We start from the raw sequence: 22202 nt of genomic DNA, 5'->3' as shown, positions 1-22202 counted from the left end.
TCTTCAACTTCCTCATGAGATCAAATGCTAATATTTATGTATTTAATTGCATAGTCTTTCTCTAAAGGACCATACACTTACGGATGAGTAATAAAGCTAAGGTGTATGCATTATAATAATGTGCATGAGATACAATATATCAATGATGTGGTGTATTATAAAATTGATTCAACCTTAATGAGTACAAGAAATTGCTTTAAAAAAGAAAACCTAACGCAAGACTCTCCTTGTGATTTAAATTTTTTTTGCTCTTGAGTATTAGATATATAATATTTCTTTCACAGAAGGAGCTTATGATTTTAACTTTCAAAATCAATATTTAGAGATAATCTAACCAAATAAGAGCATGGATCCTAAAAATCAATTTCCATAATCTGAATCTTACAATCCAAAATCAGATTTTTGGAATCACAAACTAGTAATCTAAGCCAATTGCCTTTGATTTAATATTTGGTAGGGGAGTTCATCTTACTGATTCAACTCCTAATCAGTGTTATAAAAACCAAACCAATGGTTCGATTGGGTTCAACTAAGTTTTGTAATAAAATCAATTCAACTAATGGATCTATGATTTTTGAAATATTATCAATTTATGAATAAAAAATGTACTCATAATTATTATTATTTTTTAATAAACATACATCAATCCAACTAAATTGAGCAAAGGCTCAACCATGATTTGACCAATTTGACAAATATTCCATCTGATCTCTGGTTCAATTTGTAAAGTATTGCAATTAACAAATATAATATGGTTATTTACGTGTGTTTAAAAGCTATAAACCGTGTAATGTGAAGTTTTAAATAAAGTATGTTAGATTTGTTTGACATCTTTAATTCAGATGTTGTTTTTCTTAGCAGATTTATAAATTTACAAGTAACGGTCTATTTATTTGATGAATTTCAACGTTTAGGGTGGAATTTAATCGTGTGGTCTTAACTTTTAAGCACATGATATGGCGTGTTTGGCGCGGGTGTAATTAATTCAACCAACAATGAAATTCTTTTATTGGGATTTGGGAGGATTGGTAATCATCATTTCTTTTAGTATCAATATGTAATCAATATGAGACCACATGTGTATCCCGATGAAAGGAAATCTATGGTTTTGACACACCCCACGTCAGGGGAGTCGATTGAGTATGTCACGTGGGAGTCAGTTTAGCACTACTCATTAAATAATGATTTTTTGACATACCACATGGTTTGTTTGGATTTGTTTGACATCTTTAACTCAGATGTTGTTTTTCTTGGCAGATTTATAAATTGACAGGTAACGGTTTCTTTATTTGATGAATTTCAACGTTTTTTTGGTGAATTTGATTATGCGGTCTTAACTTTTAAATACCTGATATGGCGTGTTTGGCACGGGTGTAATTAATTCAACCAGAAATTCTTTTATTAGGACTTGGTTGGATATGTAACCATCATATTTTTTAATATCAATATGTAATCATTATAAACCACATGAAAGGAAATCTATGGTTCTGACACACCCCCACGTTAGAGGAGTCGATTGAGTATGTTACATAGGGGAGTCAAATTATCACCACTCATTAAATAATGATTTTCTGACTCCCCCCCAACATTGACAGACAAAACCGTAAATTTTCTTCCTCGAGAAACACAATTACACATGTTTATGGTTTTGCATCTCAAGAAAATAAAATCTACAATTTTGTCACAAACCACGTTGGGAGAGTAGAGGGGGTGTATGTTAAAGGGGGGAGTCAAAAAATCATGACTCATTTAATGGGTTGGGTTCTATTGTCTCAAGAAATAGATCATGTAAACACCGAGTCTAACAATTGAAAATTATCTTCAAGATAAATATCATCGAGATATATATTATTAAAATATGTAAAAAAAAATTCATTATTACCATCTTGCCACCCCCACCCCCACCCCCACTCCAACTAAATCGTTTCATTTGGAAGAAATAAGTCGTTCTCACTAATTAATAAACACCCTCCATCTTTAATGTGAATATTAACTTTGACCTATTGGTGGTCCCCACTCCCCACAACCACACCATACTTAGAGGTTGTTGGGTTGGACTCGATGTAAGGGGTCACCCTCAATTATTCTTAGAAAAATCGTATGTAACAAAAATACTTTTACTTGATTATTAGGAAAATCGGGTTTTAATGGAAAATAAAAGCACTTATTTTTTTCAGTTTAACAAACAGCACCTTAGTCTTTTATATAATAAATGTTTGATTGTCAAAGTATTTACTAGAAACAAAATATTTAAATCCAAAGATTAAAATATTTTTAACATTTATTAAATATAAGTCAAACATTTATTTTATAAAAGATCAACCTATCGTTTTTTTTTTATTATATATTAAAAGATAACATGCATAGGTGTATTATTGGAAAGTGAAATGTAGTTAAGAATGCTAACTCCCCCCTTAAGGTTTTGGAGGGGACTTTAGCATTCCCTATATATAAATATTATGCTTTTATTGACATATTATATATTTGATAAATTTTTGTACACGTTAAAAGGTTTTTACATTATGATTGTACTTGCTTACATGTTTGAATTATACAAACCAACAAAAGTAAACCAGTGAATATAAGCAAACTTAGGAACTATTAACTGTTTCTACCCTATGAACAATGTTTTGTTCTAGAATAACATGCTATGAACCCACATTTAAACCAGACAAGTTCTTCGTTATCAACAAATGAAGAAAACACGATACATGAGGCAAAACAAGAATCTAATCCTATTTTTATCATATTTGAGTTCAACATATCAGAATTCTTGATGAATTCCTATTTGGTTTTCAATCTACTACGAGCTATTAACCCTTTTAAAAATAAAAATAAGTAAATAAATAAATAAATCTAAGGTCGTTGTGGCTTCAACACTCATAGACTTTAACCAACTTAGCAAACTGACACCTTTCTCATAGAACCTATCATATATAACTATTCTAGTTCTTATCTGGTTAAAATTTGGTAGAAACGTAAGATTAGTGGTCAGTAATTAGTAGTTGAAGGTGGATTATAAGCCCTGGTCATGATATCCATCACTCATGAACTTTAACCAACTTAGCAAGCTAGCGCTTTCAAGAAGACGTGGACGAAATAAGAATAATCAGCTCTATATTCAGTCAAGAGACACCTAATTATTTTCTTGAAAACCAAATTAAGGAAAAAAGATTTTGGAGGAAGCAGAGCATCCTTAGCACAGTATACACATGCCCAACATGGGTCCAATTGGTTTTGTTCCAATTAGACTCAGATACCACTATTCTAGAGTTGGGGCCTATTATACTCATACAGCTTTATATGCAGGAGTCGAGAATTATTTTTCCAAAAAACTCATTAACATGTATCATACACATAACTAAATCATCTGTTAGTTTATTACTCTCAATGAATGGTTGTCTATGGTGTGATTAAAGAAACAAACACTGATCATCTCCAATTCAAACCCAATGCTCTAGTTAGTTGTTTCAATATGAACTTCAAAGTAACCCAGAAGAGAAAATCTCTATATTGGCCAAAAATTTGTTGCCCCAAGGACACGTAGAAGTGCCATTTGTGAAAAAACTTACAATATGAAGAGATGCTTATGCGGCAAAATACTCTATCCCAAACACATACAATGGATCCATGGAATTAAATACAATTGTCGAATAATTTCATCAATGGACAGTGTCATTGTTTTATAAGTCGTAATGCCAGAGGAATCATTACTGCAAGGCATAGAAGTGGGATGGGGTCGAGGTCATTAGCATCTATATTGTAAAATCAATTATAAATTGGTCCGTTTGGACCTGCCCCTCTATTGGTTTTATTTTGTACATTATTTGATTTGTGCTGATTTAAGCATATATGCTACATAAATTGGAAACAACACTAATCAGCTATAAAACTTTTAGAATGTGTGAGAATGATTTACAAACAATTAACACAAAAGTCATGCAAGTTATAGTTAATCCTCCACCTCTACGATGACAACGATTTCGGAATACCCCTTTTTCTTATTCGACTGATAATCTGAGATGCATCATCCAATCGATTTCTTCTTTCGTAAATGCTAGCAGCCACAATATGCAACTCTTTCTTGTCGATGTTGGGATCAGAATCAAGCTTCTCGAACAATGACTCAACCGCCTCTAAATTCCCTCTCGCACCATAGAGGCTTAGCATTTGAAAGTGTACTTCGTTCGGGAAAACACAACCCTCTTCTTGCATCTCCTTATAAATAGCCTCCGCTTTCTCAAATTCCCGTAATTTTCCGTAAGCATTCAGCACTAAAGCAATCATATTCGAATCGGGAAAATATCCAGCTAATCTCATCTTCTCAAACACCTCAATAACATTTGTATGCTTCTTGTTCCTTGATAATAGATCGATCATACATCCAAAAACTGATATATCCTTAATCTCCCCATTATCAAACGCTTGGCGAAATACCCATATAGCCTCTTCAATCCGACCAGCACCCACAAGAATAGACACGGCTGTCTCCCTAGGAATATTATCCGGACGTTTGAGCTCATGCAACAAACGCTTCGCATGACCAATCAAACCAGCCCTCTCATAAGCCACAATCATCGTCTGATAAAGGACTTGATCAATCTCAACCCCAGAGCTCCTCAGCTTTTGAAACAACATAGCCGCCCTATCCAATTTCCCAGCTTTTCCCCATATTGAAATAATTGTTGAGTATGTAACAGCATTCGGCATGATCCCTCTGTTCTGCATTTCTTGCACGAGATTCGTGGCTTTCTCGTGCTCCAAAGATTTACCGTAAATCTTGATCATTGTGTTGTAAGTGACAACGTTCTGTTCGATGTCCTTCCTTTGCATTAATCGAAATAAATGAATGGCTTCTCCGAATAGCTCAGCCTCACCGTAAACCCTTAAAAGGGTATTATAGCTAATGACATTGGGTTCAATTCCCATCTTTCTCATACTCCAAAACAATCGATCCGCTTCTTTAGCCATATCAAGCTGACCATACACATCGATCATGATATTACAAGTAGTTAGATCAAGAGGGACCCGAACTTCATTCATCTCGGAGAAAATCGACAAGGCTTCGAGGAATCTACGATTCTCGACAAATGTAGTAAGAAGAGTAGAATAACTAACGGTGTCAGGAGCAACCTCAGCTGCTCTCATTTCTTCTAGAAGTTGTCTTGCTTCGCGAAAAAGCCTAGCTTTTCCAAACACATTGATCATTGAATTATAAGCGACGAGATCGGGAGTGATACCTGCGCGCTTTAATCTCGAGAAAATTGAGATTGCTTTGGAGTAATCATGGAGTTTTCGAGAAAGCTCAATGAGATTACTATACAACACGAGATCACCCGACACTCGATCTTGCTCCATTTGTTGGAGCCAAGAGAGCGCTGAATCGAAGAGACCCGATTTACCGAAATGGGTGATGAGTGTAGAGTAAGTAAAGCGATCGGGCGAGAGAGCTCTTTGGCGCATTTCGTCGACTAGGCCGGATGCAAGGTCCCATTGTTTAGCGCGAAGAACGTTACGGATTGTAACGTTGTAGGCGAATATGGAGGGTGAGTAGGAAGCTTCTTCGATCATCCAATCGAGGAGAGCGAGGGATCGTTGCCAATCGGATTCGCGAGAGAGGAGAGAGACCATGAAACGGAGAGAGAGTTGTCTCCCTTTGTATGGAGACATTAAGGTGTAGAGTTCTTGTTGGGTTGAAGTTTGACTAATGGAGGAGATTAAGTCTTCCATATCAACGCTGTGATCTAAATGGACTTGGTTTTGACGGTTGTGATGATGGTGATGGTGAGAAGGATGAAGATCTGATGATCTTCTCCAGATATGTTTGTTTGAAGAAGCTGAAGCTGAAGCTGAAGGAGAAGCAGAAGTAGAAGCTGAGATCGTTAAAGAGAGAGATGAGGAGCTCCAATTGCTTGGTTTCATGAACGTTGGGGACAGAGGAGATGGAATTGTGTAGAGTCGAAATGTTAGAGAGAGAGAAGAGTTCATGTCCATGGTTTCGCGGGAAAGAGGATTGCGGTCTTTGGCTTTAAATTAAAGTTTGATCCAATTGGTTCGGGTCAGATTGGTGTAGATCTGCAACTGATCCTATTAGAGTCGGATCAGTCCGGTTGACCTGATCGAATCCAATAATTTATTATTGGACAAAGATTGTATTGGATGCGATCATACGAAACAAATCTGATAAATGGTTGGATTTGGATGACATCAACTTGGCAAATATTGAGTCAACTCACCAACTTGGCCAAATCAACTAAAAAAGAAACAAATACATATTTTACTTATTTTAAAATTCTAAATACTATTTTTTCAATATTTATAAATTTAATATATTTTTATTTGCCTCATTCAAGTCGGCTCTCAAGTTGTCGAATTGACTCAATTCAATGGACATTTGAGTCAAGTCGAGTTTTTGAGTTTCTGGAATGTGAGTAGTGGTGGAAATCATTTTCCCCCGACTGAGTTAGGAATCCATTCTCTCCCAGAGAAGAAAATTGCCCAAGTGGGAAATTAAATTCTAGGAAAATATGTTATCAGACGTGAAAAAAAAAAAAAAAAAGGCATTTTCCAAAGAAAATCATTTTCCCAACTATTTTCTCAAAGGCAATCAAACAGACCCCAAGTTATCAAATTGGTTCACCAATGGTCCAACTTCCTTTACCCTTGGAATTTTTTCAACTGTTATTTATGCATGAATTTAATGCAAGAAACTTCAAATTCAAAATAATAAGAACACAACAACACCACCACCACATTCCCCCTCTCTAGACAACTATATATTAATTACAAGATAAAATCCAGTAGAATCAACAAGGAAGTAGAGAATAAGAACACGAACACCTTCGGCAGGACCCTTAACCGACTTCCCGATGATGGGCGAGAAGAAGGGCTAGGACTCGGATTTCCGACATCCTTAACAATTTCCTTAGAACAAGTATAATTACAGCGGCTTGGGCGGACGACTCTGTACACACCACTGCTTGCTAAAAGAAAAATATCCTTCTTGTTATCCTCTCCGAATGATAATATGTAACCCAATGCGGGAAGTGTACTTCCCGCTATTGATGCACATTGAATTGGAGAGTTATGTGCACAACTAAAAGGAATCTGGGCACTAGTGAAGTTCCCACTGTTTTCCGGGGTCTCGTTGGCTGCCCATACCGCTCCCGCATATAAATCCGCGTACAAGTACCTATAGTCACATTTATAAATGGGATGACTAACAAGCCGATTCAAGTTTCGATGCAAAGATCATCAATTAGTATAATCTGACTGAGCAACATCATATTGGATGTAACATGTAATTGATAATGTAACATGTTATTACGGCACGAGCATCCTCTTTTAGGTTAAGGGGGTAAAAGTGAAAAAAAAATAAAGTTGGAGGTGTAATATTAAATTTTTTTGAGGTCAATGGCATAAAAGATGAAAAATAATAAAGTGAATTAAAGGGGGAAAAGAGTAAAATAAAAAGAGAAAATATAGTAAAATTACAGGGGTAAAGAGTAAAATAATAAAATGGCCCCACAAAAAATTATTGTTGGATTGGAGGTTTATCCCACACACAACCGTAGCAAAGTGAGTCCTACAGTTGTGTTTTATTATATAGATTCGTGAGTAATATTAATAAAAGGGTGGAGGCCCTTCAACCCCAACTAACTGATAGGAAAAACATATATATTATATTGGATGGATTAGTTCACCTTCCATTCATACATGGATCGGTCATGGACCGATAGAAATAGCCACCTGTAATTGATGCGGATCCTTCGTTATTGTTTATGTCGGAGTGGTTGTATCCAATTACAGGAAAGATGGGATTTGTCAAGTTGGTAGATGTATTTCCCCCTAGAGACTTCGGTGGATTGAAAGGAGTGTAGCCTTCATAAACATTCCATCCGTAGTTCCCACCCTTAGTGACTATATCCACCTCTTCGTAGTGCTCCTACAAGTTTGTAATTGATGGAAGTATCAATCACAATTCATAATGAGCAAATCAAGTTAGATTGAATGAAAAGTATGATTTGAGATTGAGAGAAATTAGAATCCTTAAAAAAGCATACAATTTCAAACACAATTACCTCACTAGTACAAACATTTAAACCATAGTTACTAAATGTGATTATTTCTTGACTTGAATGTTGCCTACTATGTAATGTGGGGCATTTAAAACAGGGAATGCAGTTGTTAATCTTTATGTAAAAGAGCCTCTCAGGAAAGACATCGAAGTAAGGTCATAGTGAAGTAGAAAAATTTTAAGTTGGGTTCTTGAACTTGGATACCCATCTCAACGAAACGCTAGTACAAATTTTAAGTTTGAAAAACCGGTGAATCCTTCAAGAAGGATTCCAAAGATTCGACAGAATGTTCGAAGAAGGGGTTTTGAGGGGCCATGAAAATCCTTCTCTATTTTGTATTTGCTTAGTTCACAAAGTGAAGTTATTGATTGTCGGCCTAGAGGTTAATGTTATAAGTGTTTGTATTTGTTTGTTGCTTATTTTTCCTCTGTTTCTCTGTTTTTGCTACTTTGATTATTTGTGATTTCTTTGTATTAATATGCTGTTTTGGGGCACTTTATTCTAACATATTATAATTTATAAGGGCATAAAATCGAGAACATATGTTGACTAATATAAAAAAAATTCCCTCAATTGCCTACACAAAGAGAGCAGTGGAACCATATATACATGACATACATAGAATAAAAAGAAGAAGAAATATAACAGGAAATTCATTTTCTAGTAGCTTTGTTGACGCATCGGGACATTCGTCAGGAATGTACTCGACATAACAGTTCTAAGAAAAAGGTTCTATTAGGGCACAGATTAACATGCATTAAATACACCTCCAATTTTTTTAACTACCTCAAATGCTTTATTTCCAAGGTGTATTTAATGCATATTAACATGTGCCCTTAGAACACATGTTAACAAAATCCCTAAGAACATAGAGAGTAATTGGGCAGTTTGATTGTCGGCCTAGATGTTAATGATATAAGTGTTTGTATTTGTTTGTTGCTTATTTTTCCTCTGTTTCTCTGTTTTTGCTACTATGATTATTTGTGATTTCTTTGTATTAATATGCTGTTTTGGGGCACTTTATTCTAACATATTATAATCTATAAGAGCATAAAATCGAGAACATATGTTGACTAATATAAAAAAAATTCCCTCAATTGCCTACACAAAGAGAGCAGTGGAACCATATATACATGACATATATAGAATAAAAAGAAGAAGAAATATAACAGGAAATTCATTTTCTAGTAGCTTTGTTGACGCATCGGGACATTCTTCAGGAATGTACTCGACATAACAGTTCTAAGAAAAAGGTTCTATTAGGGCACAGATTAACATGCATTAAATACACCTCCAATTTTTTTAACTACCTCAAATGCTTTATTTCCAAGCTGTATTTAATGCATATTAACATGTGCCCTTAGAACACATGTTAACAAAATCCCTAAGAACATAGAGAGTAATTGGGCAGTTTGAACTGTCAAATTAACCGATCACTGGGTCGCATAAAGTACAAGAAGAGGCCCATTGAGTGGACAAACTGCAAAAGTGTGTGGATCATGTGAAGAGTACCACACCGGCCTCATTTTTGTTATTGTTTCTCATAATTTAGTATTGGATTGGCAATTATGAATGGAGGCTTCAAGGCAGACACATGAAGCTATATGGCAAAAGCCTAAGACATGTCAAAATTAGTTAGAAGAAGAATATTGTTCTAACCTGGCCTACATCTGCGCAGAGAAAGTAGGAAGGCCGTTCTGAATCAAAGCTACAACGCCAAGGATTTCTAAACCCCAAGGCCCAAATTTCAGGCAGTAATTCTTTATCATCGAAATATGGATTATCCCTCGGGATAGAATAATTTCCCCATAGACCAAGCTCAATTATTTCTGTTGCACCTGGAAATACATGGTGAGTATGGAACGGAAAGAAAGCGTTTAATGAAATACAGATAACAATACAAGCTAGTTAGATTTTTATTTCTTGATACTTACTTGGTATGTTATCTATGTCGAACCTCATTATCTTTCCAAGCAATGATTTCTTGTTTTGGGAAAAATTGTAAGGATCTCCTCTATTTCCACCATCACCCATCATAAAGTACAAATACCTGTCTGCGGGTCCAAAGAGAATCTGGCCTGCGTGATGACCCGTGAATGGAAGACCCATGACAAATATCCTTCTCACTTCTGATGGATTGGCACTTGTTGCCTACAAATAGATTGCGATAAAATTAAATTAGAGTTCTTGGTGACGATTATCGCAAATATCTTATGAAAAGTGTACAGATGTGTACCAAGGAAGGTTGTGATGTGGTACCATTAGCAGTAAACTCTGCGATGACACTATGATACTGGCAAGGTTGGGCTCCACCATCGGGACCGAGCTTTGAAGGATCACAATCCGCATCTGAATTACATGAACATCTTCCGGAGCATTGTTGTGACGTCACCTTATCACAATTAAATGAGACAAAGAAGCGACCATTCTTTAAAAAATTGGGATGGAATGCCATACCCATGAGACCAAACTCGGTATCAAAATGTACTTCATCAGTTATATCGAGAAACGGATTGGATTCATTGAGACCCAATGTTCCTCCGGACCCCTCTTCGGGAATAGTTGCCAACCATATTTGTCCATTTTGGTTAGACAAGAAGACACGATTGGACCCGTCAGGATGAGCAACCATATTAAGGTAAGACCCATTCCCAATTTTCTCAATGCATAGACCCTTTGGGGGATCAGGAGTTCCAGTGTTGTTTAGTGAAACCGGTTCACCATCAAAACACACCGATCCATCATTAGAAGATCCACCAAATGCTTCACAAAAAACAGCTTTTGATTGCCATAGATCCGTTAATTTGGACGAAGTCGAATTATCTGGCACTCTAGTGCTATCTTGCAATGGAGAAGGAAGAAATGGAGAATGCAATATAGATATATTTTGGCACGTGTCCCAGACTTTCGCACAAAAGTCATTTGTGGCACTATTGGATTGGGATGAGTTCATTGAAACAGTGGAGTTGCATAGAACAGGAACGGTCCGAAGTCCTGATTCAACTTTAAATAGCTCTGCTGAGAACTGATCACATCTCTGTAAACCATGGAGGTATATATGACAAATTAAAAAAAAGCAGAATGTTGTTCAATGGATAGAAATTCATTAAAAATAAAACTAAACTAAATGGTTTCATAGGGGATCGTTTAATACATTAAGGCACCAATTGGTTGATTCATGATGGTGTCAAATCATCCTAAACACAAAGGGTTTCAAAGAAAGAACCAAAAGATAGCTTTTACAACAAAGAAAGGAGATAAAATGTAGTTCAATCTTTCATTATGAGCCCAAGATTAGACTAGGAAAAGAGACGAGTATCCGCAACACTCTTGGGTTATTTTCATCGTTATGTTTCAATGCTCGTGGACTTGTATCAAATCCATACAATAGACATCCTTTTTTGCTCTTTATTTGAACATCTTTTTAAATTTTTTTTTAATGAATTTTCCTATTAGCAATAATGGACTCTAAAGAAAAAACGATGTCCTTGGGAAGGTATTAGACCCAATGAATTGCAATTTTTCTCGAGAAACCTATGAATGTAGCATTTAAATTATAGCATAGAATGCCACCAAAGATTTTCAAGAAAACCTTCAAGTGTTGATTTAACAGAAAAAACAACTTTAGATATAATTGAGTGGCAGAACAAGATTTGTTCAACCCACCCCAAACATTTCAGATAAGGCTTCCATGGATTAATCAAACAAAACCAAAATGCTTTATCTTCATCAGAGGCTAAAAATAATGCTATTGTGTAACATAAATCAATAAATTCATGGAGAATATGAAATTCAAAAATAGTAAGCAGCAGCACTACTTGGAATAATTAGATAGACGAAACTCACCGAGCAAAGAATCGATTTCAAGAGAGAAGCACAGGCAGTATTGGAAATGTTTATTGCTTGAAATTGTTTCTGCAATTGTGAATCTTCAATGGTGTCACAACAAACACTCCCATTGTAAGGACAGAAGGCCAAAGGAGTCTTTGGGGTAAAGGGTGCCCCTATTGCATTACAAATAGAAACAGAGAACAAAGATTAAAAGATGAATAAAAATTAAAAAATCAAACAAAACTGAAATAAAATGCAGTAAAGAGAGACACACTTGAGTTGGTGCACAATGGGTGTGAAGAAGAAGGATCAGGAAACAACAGCAAGTGATAAAACAGGAGGAGAATGACAACAGCAACACCATCACTACTCATCTCTTCAAACAAACAACAACCAACTTCTTTGCTATCTCTTGTTCAAGAGGAATTTAACAAGGGGACCATTTTTCCATGGTACCCAAGTTGACTTCTAGATCAAAATAAAATAAATTATAGAACAAAATCTTTTCTGGGTATAAAAAATCTTCTAACAATTTCATGGGTGGATGAGATTATACAAATTACAATTAAGCAGTCGACATCATTGACTTCAATTCTCAATCATATTAAATGGGTATTAAATTTAATAAAAAGATTTAGAGAGTTGACCAATAAACCAAGTTGTATTAATTTTGGTGAAGTCAATGTTTCTTATACCCACATTAATGGATCTTGTTCTTGGGTTGGAAAGCAAAGGTAAAAAAAATTCAAACTTGAAGGCTGAACCCACTTGGATTTACTTTCAGATATGTAAGAAAGCAACTCTCCAAAAGAGTCAAAAACGAATATAAATAATGTGAATGAAGATTGACCCTTGTGATGATGACATTCTTTCACATAGAAACAAAAATAGCTCGAGTTGATTTTGGGACTTTTGACTTTTTTAATGCTGAATCCTTAGTTTATTTATCTAAAAATGGGTTTTTGAAAGTTTGACCTTTGGATCTATCTCCTGCTAATAGATAAGGTATGGGTTCTGGGGAAGTATTTAATTGTAGAAGGACAAGAAGATGGGGATCATATAACTGTTAGAATCACATGGCAGCAACCAATACAGCAAAAAATATGAATGATTTTTTGTTCAGAGTCCAACAGCCGTTTGACATGTGGCACAAATGACATCAGCACACGTCCTCTGCACACATTTCAATTTTAAGATTTAAAATCTTAAAATGAGTCATTGAGCTCACGTTGATTTTATGAAAAAACTTTTATTAAAAGTAATTAAAAAAAAAACCTTTTTCGAGATTGATCTAGGGAATTGAAAATGGATGGTTAGCTAGCACCCAAAATTAAAATTTAAATTCAACGGTTATTGAATTGTTGGTAGAATTCCATCCTCTACAACCCGTGGCATCGGATCATGTTTTTGAATGTCACAAGGTGATCTAGCCAGGAAATTTCCTTTTTCTACCATGGTTAGGAGAGAGAAATTTTCTCTCTTATGACTAATATCATTTGCACCACATGTCAAACGGGTGTTCGGTTGTGAGCAATAAAGCACTCCAAAAATATCTAGGTGTTGGTGTTGTAGAAAGCTATGTTCATATCTCTTTGGGGTGGAAACACCACCATGCTTGACAGCAAATAGTTTGCAATTGTTCACTTCATGGCGACTTTCACTTTTAGGCCCTCTAGGCAATATTTTCCAAGGATTGTCCTTTTTACTAAGGGTCCCAATCCCCACTTTGATGACTTTTACTTTGGTATCTTTTTTTTCTTAGTATTAGGTAGTTTTTTTCCCAAGTCAATCCACCTGAGATTTGAAACTGAGGTATGATAGTGGCTCTGATACCAATGAAATATTTATTTAGCTAACCAAGTCATCTATTATAAAATATATATATATATATTATATATATATATGGGTCCCTATCCGTGGCCAACAGTTTGGCAAACATTTTGGCAAACACTTTTTCAAAACATGGGTTAGAGGTCTTGGAATGGGCTGATTTTTGGTGAGGATGATCTCTACGGTGAGGAGATCATCCTCACCAAAAATCAGCTCATTCCAAAACTTCTAGCCCCATTTTACAAGTTGAAAAATCGTGAACCGTCCATTTTTGATGAGGTTAGAAGTTTTGGAATGGGCTGATTTTTGGTGACGATGATCTCCTCACCATAGAGATCATCCTCACCAAAAATCAGCCCATTCCAAGACCTCTAACCCATGTTTTGAAAAATGTGTTTGCCAAAATGTTTGCCAAACTGTTGGCCATTGAACGCTACTCTATATATATATATATATATATATATATATATATATATATATATATATATATATATATATATATATATATATATATATATATATATATATATGATACAAGGATTTTAAGAGGTAATTAAGGGGCATACCCCCTAAGAAATTACATCACAGGACCGTGAGATAAACCAAGCAAATCTTCAAAAAACGATTTTTGACATCTAAAGGAAAAGACTCCAACTAACACCAATGATATAAACCCAACTAATACACCAAAAGTACCTAGGTATTAGTAGCATAAAAAATTATCCAAATGGTGTTTTTGGGTTTCTTCCTGAAAACCCGTCATTTTTAACCTTCTTAAAAGTACTATCTTGTTCTTGAGTTTGAAAGTTGAAGAAGATTCTACAGTCATACCTAAAATTTGGTATCTTAAGGGTTGAAGACAGTTTTTTGTGGAAAAGATCAAAGTTCTTATTTTAAAAATTAAAAAATATAAAATAAACATTAATCAGCTTTTGAAGAAGAAGAAAAATGAGGATTGAAGAGTATAGATCTTATGGTAAAAAATCAAGGTTGTAAAAGATCAAAATACCTTAACATGAGAAAGAATAAGACTAGGTGGATGGACAGATTTGGACTTTGAAGTTGGGGGATGGTTAAAAAAAATGAAAGCCTGATGTGGGTGTGAGGAGGAGGTGATAAAAATGATTTGGCGATTAATCAACAAATCATCGATTCTTCGATTTGATTGGCTGGTTTCTTATTTGACTGAATTTAATGACGGGGACATGCCCGCAACCATAACTCGGTCAGCAACCCAGTCAGGTAGTCTGACTAAAATCTGCCCAATAACTTGTTTTTTGGTCTCTCACCCAACTAATTCAACGTGAACTCAAGCTTATCTTTTGAAAAACAAAGAAAATCATGAACAATACACACAATGATCCCATATAACACAATTACTACAATGACGATCCCCTCAAGAGATCATAAGCTACAATATAAAGCATAATAAAAAGAAGAAGAAAGAAGAGAACAAGAGCAAAATCTCTTTCTGTAGGCCTCTCATATGCGTCCCGGAAGAAGGCTGCCCAGGACTCGGATTCTGGATATATGTAACATTTTCCTTGGAGCATGTATAATTACAACGGCTGGGGCGAACAACTCTATACACGCCCTTGCTTGTTAATACAAAAACATCCTTTTTGTTATCCTCACCCAATGAGAATACATATCCCAAAGAAGGTAGAAGACCTTCCGCTACCGAAGTGCATTGGATTGGTGAGTCATGAGCACAAAGGAAAGAAAGGCGAGTACTAGAGAAATTCCCACTGTTTTCCGGGTTTTCGGTGCCTACCCAAACAGCACCACCATACAAATCCATATACAAGTACCTGAAATTTCGTTAAGAGACTGGTAAAAACAAGGCTAATTCAAATTCATGCACAATAAGATCAATGGGTATAGTTATAAGAGGAAAGGCACCCTCACCTTCCATACATGCATGGATCAGTCATGGACCGATAGAAATAACCGCCTATAATTGATGCAGATCCCTCGTTTGTATTTATAGCGGAATGGTCGTACCCCATTACAGGGAAGATTGGGTTTATTGAGGCTGCAGACGTATTTCCTCCAGGAGATTCCGGAGGATTGAAAAGGAGAGGTCCCTCGTAAACTCGCCATCCATAGTTCCCACCCTTGGTGACTATGTCCACTTCTTCATATTGATTCTATAAAATTTTAATTGTTAGTAGCAGCAGACATGCTACATTATCAGATTAAGAACCTTCTCATTAGTCAGAAAATTGAGGAAATTAGTATTTTGGGGAAAAAGATATTCTTCAAAGAAACATGCAATATCAAGCAAAGTAACCAGAGATTTCATATTTGTACATGAACCCTCTAGGAAAGATAATCAAACCATTCATTATGTAGTAAATTTTCATTCCAACTGTCATGACTACATATGTCTGAGACATGTAGACATGGTGACTTGGGAAACCCCAACCCCAAAAACTAGGCACATTCAAAAGATAATGTGAAAAAACAACAGTTTTTTTTCCTTTTCTTGAGAGCTGTGTTCGAGTCATAGACAAATTTGAGAGATGTCAACAACCGTTATTGTTTGTGGAGCCTGATGGTACTGGTCAGCAAGGTGGGAGTACTGTTCATCATTGAACATAGTGGAGATGATGGTCAAGCTCGACACTGAGCTCGCTGGGGGGGTTGGACCCAACCCCCTTGCCTCGGGAAATTTTCTCAATGGCATTTTCATAATTTCACTAGTACTATGTAAAATTCTATTTATGTTTTTTTGAGGTCTATATTTCTTTTTTTTTTTTTTTTGGTGAAAGGGTATCTGTAACTAGGAGTTTTTTTCTTCATAGTGGAATCGGTGTGATCCGTGAACGTACCTCAATCTTGAGGGAACCACGTAAAATCTGTGTTACTTGTGTGATTTGCGTTTTTTTTCCGATTCATTTTTTGGTTTGATAGCCCCTGTTTTCGTAACACAAACATGACTGATCCTAAGAGAATGGAGTGCATAACTATGTATTTAAATTTTTTTTTTTTTCCGATAACAAGTGGGTTAGTAATTAATAGGTGAAGGAGGGTTTTGAACCCAGGTCATGGTATCAACACTCACAGACTTTAACCAACTTAATAAGATGGCAACTTCACATTTTAGAAAAAATCTTATAAATCGGACAGTCATAATCATCCGATTACATGATTTTGTGCCACATCTAGTTCAAGAGTGGCACAACTATACAGAACCCAATGACGTTATCATCTCTGGACATGAAATCATCAAGAAAAATTTGAATGGAAATAATGCATTGAGGTTAAAAAGCAGTTGCTACTTGCTAGAAATATTATATAAAAAAATATGAAAACATATTAATGATAATTAGAATAAAAATTATCCCCAAACCTGGCCGGAATCTCCACAGAGAAAATAAGATGGCCTTTCTGAATCAAAACTACAACGCCAAGGATTTCTAAAGCCCAAGGCCCAGATTTCAGGCAACAATTCCTTGTCATCATTATAAGGATTCCCTCTTGGGATAGAATAGTTTCCCCAAAGACTACGGTTAATTATTTCCATCGCACCTGAAAATTTATGGAAAAGAGTTAGGAAACAACTGCTTATGATATGTAAATGAAACACAAGTTAATTTGTGCTTCCATTTTGACAAAAGGACATAATTTTTTAGAAAAAAGAATTCTCTTTTAAGTCTCTAGTGAAAATCTAGAAGTAAATTCAAAAGGCCTGGTTCAAAGTATCCATCAATTCTATCCACATTTTTCTCAAAAGTTGTTCAGTTTTGTCCCTCACTCCAGTTCTGCGAGGTTTAATCATTCATGCCAGGAGTGCATGTTGCAATTTATACATGTATCTCAAGGAAGACCAATCAAGCCTATGTAGGCTAGCCTACTCCAAGGATCTGAAACAAGCGTACTAATCAACTTGATCAACCCAAGGAGCACATCAACTTGACCGATCACATGTCAACAATTGAGGTTGCCGTATCATATGGACATGAATTTGGGGCAAGTTCAATTGGAAAGTTGAAATAGAAAAAGGAAATCTCTCCAGGAAACCAAACTGGCACCACATACACACACGCACACACTTTTTGAATCGTAACACTTTCCTCCACATATACACAACATGACATGGATGAGGATAGCTTACCATTAGGAATCCATCTCAATTATCGTTGGTTTATGCACTAAAAACGGATTAGAATTGAAGATAATGGTATTTATCTTCCCAGGAACTAATCGATAAATGTCAGCATTAGCTAAAGTGACTGGTAATGATTAGGAAGTTTTGGATTTCCAGTGATCATGTATATATCAATGAACTGAACCCTATAAGAGATAATATAGCACTCTTTGACTACCATATTTAGGCACAGTTTAAGTCCTTCATGTTGAAGGATTAATTCAAATTTTTCCTTAAGTCACTCTTGTTTATTTGAAAATTTTGGAAAGATTGTGTTGGATATATTTTGAGTAATCATACACATATTTGCAGTAAAATATGGATCTTTCAAAGGTCACTTGACAGTGTTTTTTTTTTTTTTTTACTTCCCTTCAAGATAAAATAAGAAAAACAGGTAAGGAGCCACAGATCCAACATATTAAAATCATAGAAATATACTAAGAGGATCGGATAAAAAAACAAATTCATAGAGAAGGAAATATGCATAAAGCAGTAGATGGTTTCAATAACAAATAACAATTACTCCTTATGATGTGATACTTACTTGGTATGTTATCTATGTCAAACCTCATAATCTTTCCAAGTAAAGATTTCTTGTTTTGAGCGAAATTATAAGGATCACCGCCTTCTTTACCATCTCCCATCATAAAATATAAATACCCATCTGCAGGTCCAAAGAGAATCTGACCTGCATGATTACTCGAGTATGGAAGGCCCATCGTAAATATCCTCCTTACTTCTAATGGATTGGTCATTGTTTCCTGAAAACAAATAAAAATAAATTTATACTAAATTATCATAGTGAAAATTTGCACAAATATTTTACGAGAAGCATAAGGATGTGTACCAAGGAAGGATTCGATGTGGTACCATTTGCAGTAAATTCTGCAATAACACTATGATACTGGCATGGCAGAGCCCCATTATGAGAACTAAGCTTTGAAGGATCACAACCCACATCTGTATTACATGAACATCTTCCAGAACATTCTGGCCATTCCGCCTTATCACAATTAAACGAGACGAAGAAACGGCCATTACGTACAAAGTTTGGATGGAATGCTATAGCCATCAGCCCAAGATCAGTATCAAAATGAACGGCATCAGTTAAATCGATGAATGGATTGGATTCGTTGAGCAATAATGTTCCTCCGGAACCATCTTCGGGAACAGTTGCCAACCAAATCTTACCTTCTTGGTTAGCTAAGAATACACGGTTAGACCCATCAGGATGAGCTACCATATCAAGGTAAGATCCATTAGAAATTTTCTCAAGACAGAGACCATTTGGGGGTTGCGTTTCGGTATTAATGAGTGAAACTGGTTTTCCATTGAAACAAACTGCTCCATTGTCAGAAGATCCACCAAATGCTTCACAGAAAACATCTTTTGATTGCCATAGATTGGTCAGTTTAGAATAAGTGGAATTAATTGGTGCCCCAGCTCTACCTTGCAATGACGAGGCAAATGGGGAGTTCAATAAGTAGACATTTTGGCACGTATCCCAGACCTTTGCACAAAAGTCATGTGGAGCACCATCGGACTGGGTTGAGTTCACAGAAACAGTAGAGTTGCACAGAACTGGAACGTGTCGAGCCCGCCTTGATTCAATTTTAAATAGCTCCGCAGAGAATGGATCGCATTTCTGAAATTATTGAAATCTTAAAATTAATATATAGTAGAATGTTAACTAATGGAGGTAAAAGTGCATCCAAGAAGTTCCTTTTTTTTTGGTAGTGTTAATGTTACAATCTTGTAGTACTCATTGATCTCGCATATATGTTGGCATCCAATCAACCCAACGGCCCAACCTCTAGAAGGTGTTTTAAACATTAAAACCAAAAGATCGCCTGTACAAACACAAAAACCCTCTATGTACTATTCAATAACATATACGCGTAAAAGATAATAATAGGTCAAGTCTTGAATGATATGCCTAGACTGGCGAAGGAAGATGAAGAGTCCTTCAACCCCATTGTATTTGTTGAGTGTATATTTTCCTCCACTCTTGGGTGTGTCTTTTGGAGTAGTTGGCTGGTAGACATGGTATCAAAGCGCTAGGTTTGTATAGGTCACGGGTTCGATTCTTTCCACCCTTATGGGTGAGGGAGAATGTTGAGTGTATATTTTCCTCCACTCTCGGGTGTGTCATACCCCAGTTAAGCCCCGTGACCCTCTTATATTCATAGTTCTCCCCCTCTCCAACATATCAGTCTTTTGGAGTAGTTGGTTGGTGAACATGGTATCAAAGCGGTAGGTTCATATAGGTCACGGGTTAGATTCTTTCCACCCTTATGTGTGAGGGGGGAGGGTTGAGTGTATATTTTCCTCCACTCTTGGGTGTGTCATACCCCAATTAAGCCCCATGACACTCTTATATTCATAATTCTCCCCCTCCAACGGATCGTTCTTTTGGAGTAGTTGGTTGATTAACAATATTTAATCCGTCAACATGTCTTCAATGGTTTTGGAGCTGCGTCAGATTCATAAAAAATAGACAATTATGAAATTAAATCAAGGTACTTCTATGAATTTTCCTATTAGGTCGACAGTGGGATCATAATTCTATTGCATGAATTTTGATTCAACAAACTAATTAATCAAAGTGTTGGCTTTCTCAAATTTGTTTCCTATTAGTATTTCTTTCTTTCTTTTTTAACCAATACAACCTCGGATAATTCAATTCTTGGTTCTTCAAAAAGTCGACCTCCTAAGGTTTCTAAACCACAAAAAGCTTCATTGATGAAATCATTATAATATCATCCAAACATTGACTGGTAGGCCAAAGACTTCTAATCCAAAGATTAGGGGTTAGGGTTCTAATCAAATATGAACAAAACAAGATTAATATAGAGATACATCCAATACTAATAGCAAACCTCTGTGAATCATGAAAGATAGGTGACTTGTTTTTATCTCTTACGAAACCAATTCAAGACATGAAACCCTGAGACAGTGAAGGGACCTTCAATTTATAAAAATGACCAACAAATCTAATCAGGAACTTCTTCTGCCTAACAGATTACAGCGTCGGCGATATACAGATTATATATTTTCATGGGTACAGAATTATAAAACAGAATTTACTAGATTAAGTTATACGAAGGCATATCAAATGTTCAATCAACGAAACCAAAGAGCCATCATTATCTAATATGGAATTAATATACAAAATCAGTTCATGAGGTGTTTAAGATTCAAAAATCAGTAGATATCTTTACTTGTACCAATTGAGTAAACAAGTCTTACAGCACATAGGATGGATTTCACAAGAGATGCACAAGAAGGATCAGAGATGTTCATAGCTTGAAATCTTTTCATCAATCTTAAATCCTCAATAGAGTCACAACAAACACTCCCATTGTAATTAGGACAGAACACCAGAGGTGTTTTTGGAGTAAAGGGTGCCCCTATTTCAATTAAAACAAGAAACCCATTTTAGATTTCAGCAAAATAAAGTTGGAAACAATAAATAAAAAAGCCCAACAAAACAACAAAGAGAGAGAGAGAGAGAAGACCCACTTGAGTTGGTGCATAAGGGATGAGAAGTACAGATTTCTGGAAGTAAAAACAAGTGAAAAAACAGAAGAATGGAAATAATTACACCACCCATCTCTTCAATCGCTACTTCAAGTTTGATCTTTTTAGGAAGACAAGACTACGCACTCTTCATCAACAAAGAAGTCTGGGTTCAGAACAGGAGCTGTCTGGGTTTTGAATATCTCTACAAATTAACTGCCCCAACATCTCTCTCTTAAGAAACACAAACAAGAAAACACACCCAAATTTCAATATGCAGGCGTCACTCTCTGAGACGCAATTAACATAATTTTCTAAAGAGCTTCACAGTTCACATGCAGTCTTCAACTCAACGGTCGCTATAGCCTATAAGCATTAAACGATAAAATTGTCAAACTTTGGGTGCTACGCAACACCCGGCGTCGGTTAGACTCAGTTGGTCTTGTCGTTGGGTCGGAAAGCTAAGAAAACCAACCCCTTCGAGTCAAGAGTACATTGATTGAACCAAATATTTTGACTTCATTTCAAAAATAGGAGTAGTAGAAAAATGAACAAAGACTGATTCATAGATTCGACGCATCTTTGTATTTTTATTTCCTCTTTCGTTGACTTCTGGTGGATCATCTTAGCTTCACATTTGTTTATTCTTGTCTTACTAATGTTTAATAAATTTTCTACAGTTATCAACCAAAGAGAAAGACCATTACCTGTTTAAAAAAAACAAAATGTTGGCACAAGGCTTTTATAGAAGGCCACTCAAGATCACACATGATGAGTTCATTGAGATTTGA

General features: G+C 35.8%; 3 protein-coding genes across 5 annotated transcripts; all 3 read right to left on the bottom strand.

Moving 5' to 3' along the window:
* Positions 1–3864: 3864 nt before the first annotated feature.
* LOC147401185 (Tetratricopeptide repeat (TPR)-like superfamily protein) lies at positions 3865–6207 on the bottom strand. The gene has a single exon (XM_086442362.1). The coding sequence runs from the start codon at positions 5992–5994 to the stop codon at positions 3967–3969; it is 2028 nt and encodes a 675-aa protein (XP_086298488.1). The 5' UTR covers positions 5995–6207; the 3' UTR covers positions 3865–3966.
* Positions 6208–6651: 444 nt separating this feature from the next.
* LOC147401184 (HIPL1 protein-like) lies at positions 6652–12485 on the bottom strand. Of its 2 annotated transcripts, none has more exons than XM_086442361.1 (7): positions 12184–12485; positions 11925–12082; positions 10315–11115; positions 10013–10229; positions 9738–9907; positions 7704–7945; positions 6652–7192 (listed from the first exon to the last, which is right to left on the bottom strand). In XM_086442361.1, exons 1-7 carry the CDS (start codon positions 12281–12283, stop codon positions 6784–6786), a joined length of 2097 nt encoding a protein of 698 aa, XP_086298487.1. In that variant the 5' UTR covers positions 12284–12485; the 3' UTR covers positions 6652–6783. The 2 variants fall into 2 exon arrangements, with proteins under 2 accessions (XP_086298487.1, XP_086298486.1); XM_086442360.1 differs by having other exon boundaries at positions 9738–9916; positions 12184–12483.
* A 2551-nt stretch (positions 12486–15036) lies between these two features.
* On the bottom strand, positions 15037–22070 carry LOC147401183 (HIPL1 protein-like). 2 transcript variants are annotated; one of them, XM_086442358.1, is made up of 7 exons: positions 21415–22065; positions 21142–21302; positions 18740–19537; positions 18437–18653; positions 17095–17273; positions 15648–15889; positions 15037–15550 (listed from the first exon to the last, which is right to left on the bottom strand). In XM_086442358.1, exons 1-7 carry the CDS (start codon positions 21503–21505, stop codon positions 15151–15153), a joined length of 2088 nt encoding a protein of 695 aa, XP_086298484.1. In that variant the 5' UTR covers positions 21506–22065; the 3' UTR covers positions 15037–15150. The 2 variants fall into 2 exon arrangements, with proteins under 2 accessions (XP_086298484.1, XP_086298485.1); XM_086442359.1 differs by having other exon boundaries at positions 15334–15569; positions 21415–22070.
* Positions 22071–22202: the final 132 nt, after the last annotated feature.

Source organism: Akebia trifoliata, chromosome 5, assembly GCF_017979445.1.
Source record: "Akebia trifoliata isolate Shusen 1 chromosome 5, ASM1797944v1, whole genome shotgun sequence".
NCBI lineage: Eukaryota > Viridiplantae > Streptophyta > Magnoliopsida > Ranunculales > Lardizabalaceae > Akebia > Akebia trifoliata.
Note: the sequence above shows the minus strand (reverse complement) of the source record. Positions and strands in the feature narration are given on the sequence as shown.

What these genes read in the sequence shown, in the direction of transcription:
- LOC147401184 (XM_086442360.1), bottom strand. Translation starts at nt 12,283, where the DNA reads ATGAGTAGTGATGGTGTTGCTGTTGTCATTCTCCTCCTGTTTTATCAC. An exon ending in CGACATAGATAACATACCAA is followed by an intron (nt 9,917 to 10,012) that starts GTAAGTATCAAG and finishes ATGTATTTCCAG; the next exon opens with GTGCAACAGAAATAATTGAG. An exon ending in TCTGCGCAGATGTAGGCCAG is followed by an intron (nt 7,946 to 9,737) that starts GTTAGAACAATA and finishes ACAAACTTGTAG; the next exon opens with GAGCACTACGAAGAGGTGGA.
- LOC147401185 (XM_086442362.1), bottom strand. Translation starts at nt 5,994, where the DNA reads ATGGACATGAACTCTTCTCTCTCTCTAACATTTCGACTCTACACAATT.
- LOC147401183 (XM_086442358.1), bottom strand. Translation starts at nt 21,505, where the DNA reads ATGGGTGGTGTAATTATTTCCATTCTTCTGTTTTTTCACTTGTTTTTA. An exon ending in TGAAATCCATCCTATGTGCT is followed by an intron (nt 19,538 to 21,141) that starts GTAAGACTTGTT and finishes CAATAATTTCAG; the next exon opens with AAATGCGATCCATTCTCTGC. An exon ending in TGACATAGATAACATACCAA is followed by an intron (nt 17,274 to 18,436) that starts GTAAGTATCACA and finishes ATAAATTTTCAG; the next exon opens with GTGCGATGGAAATAATTAAC.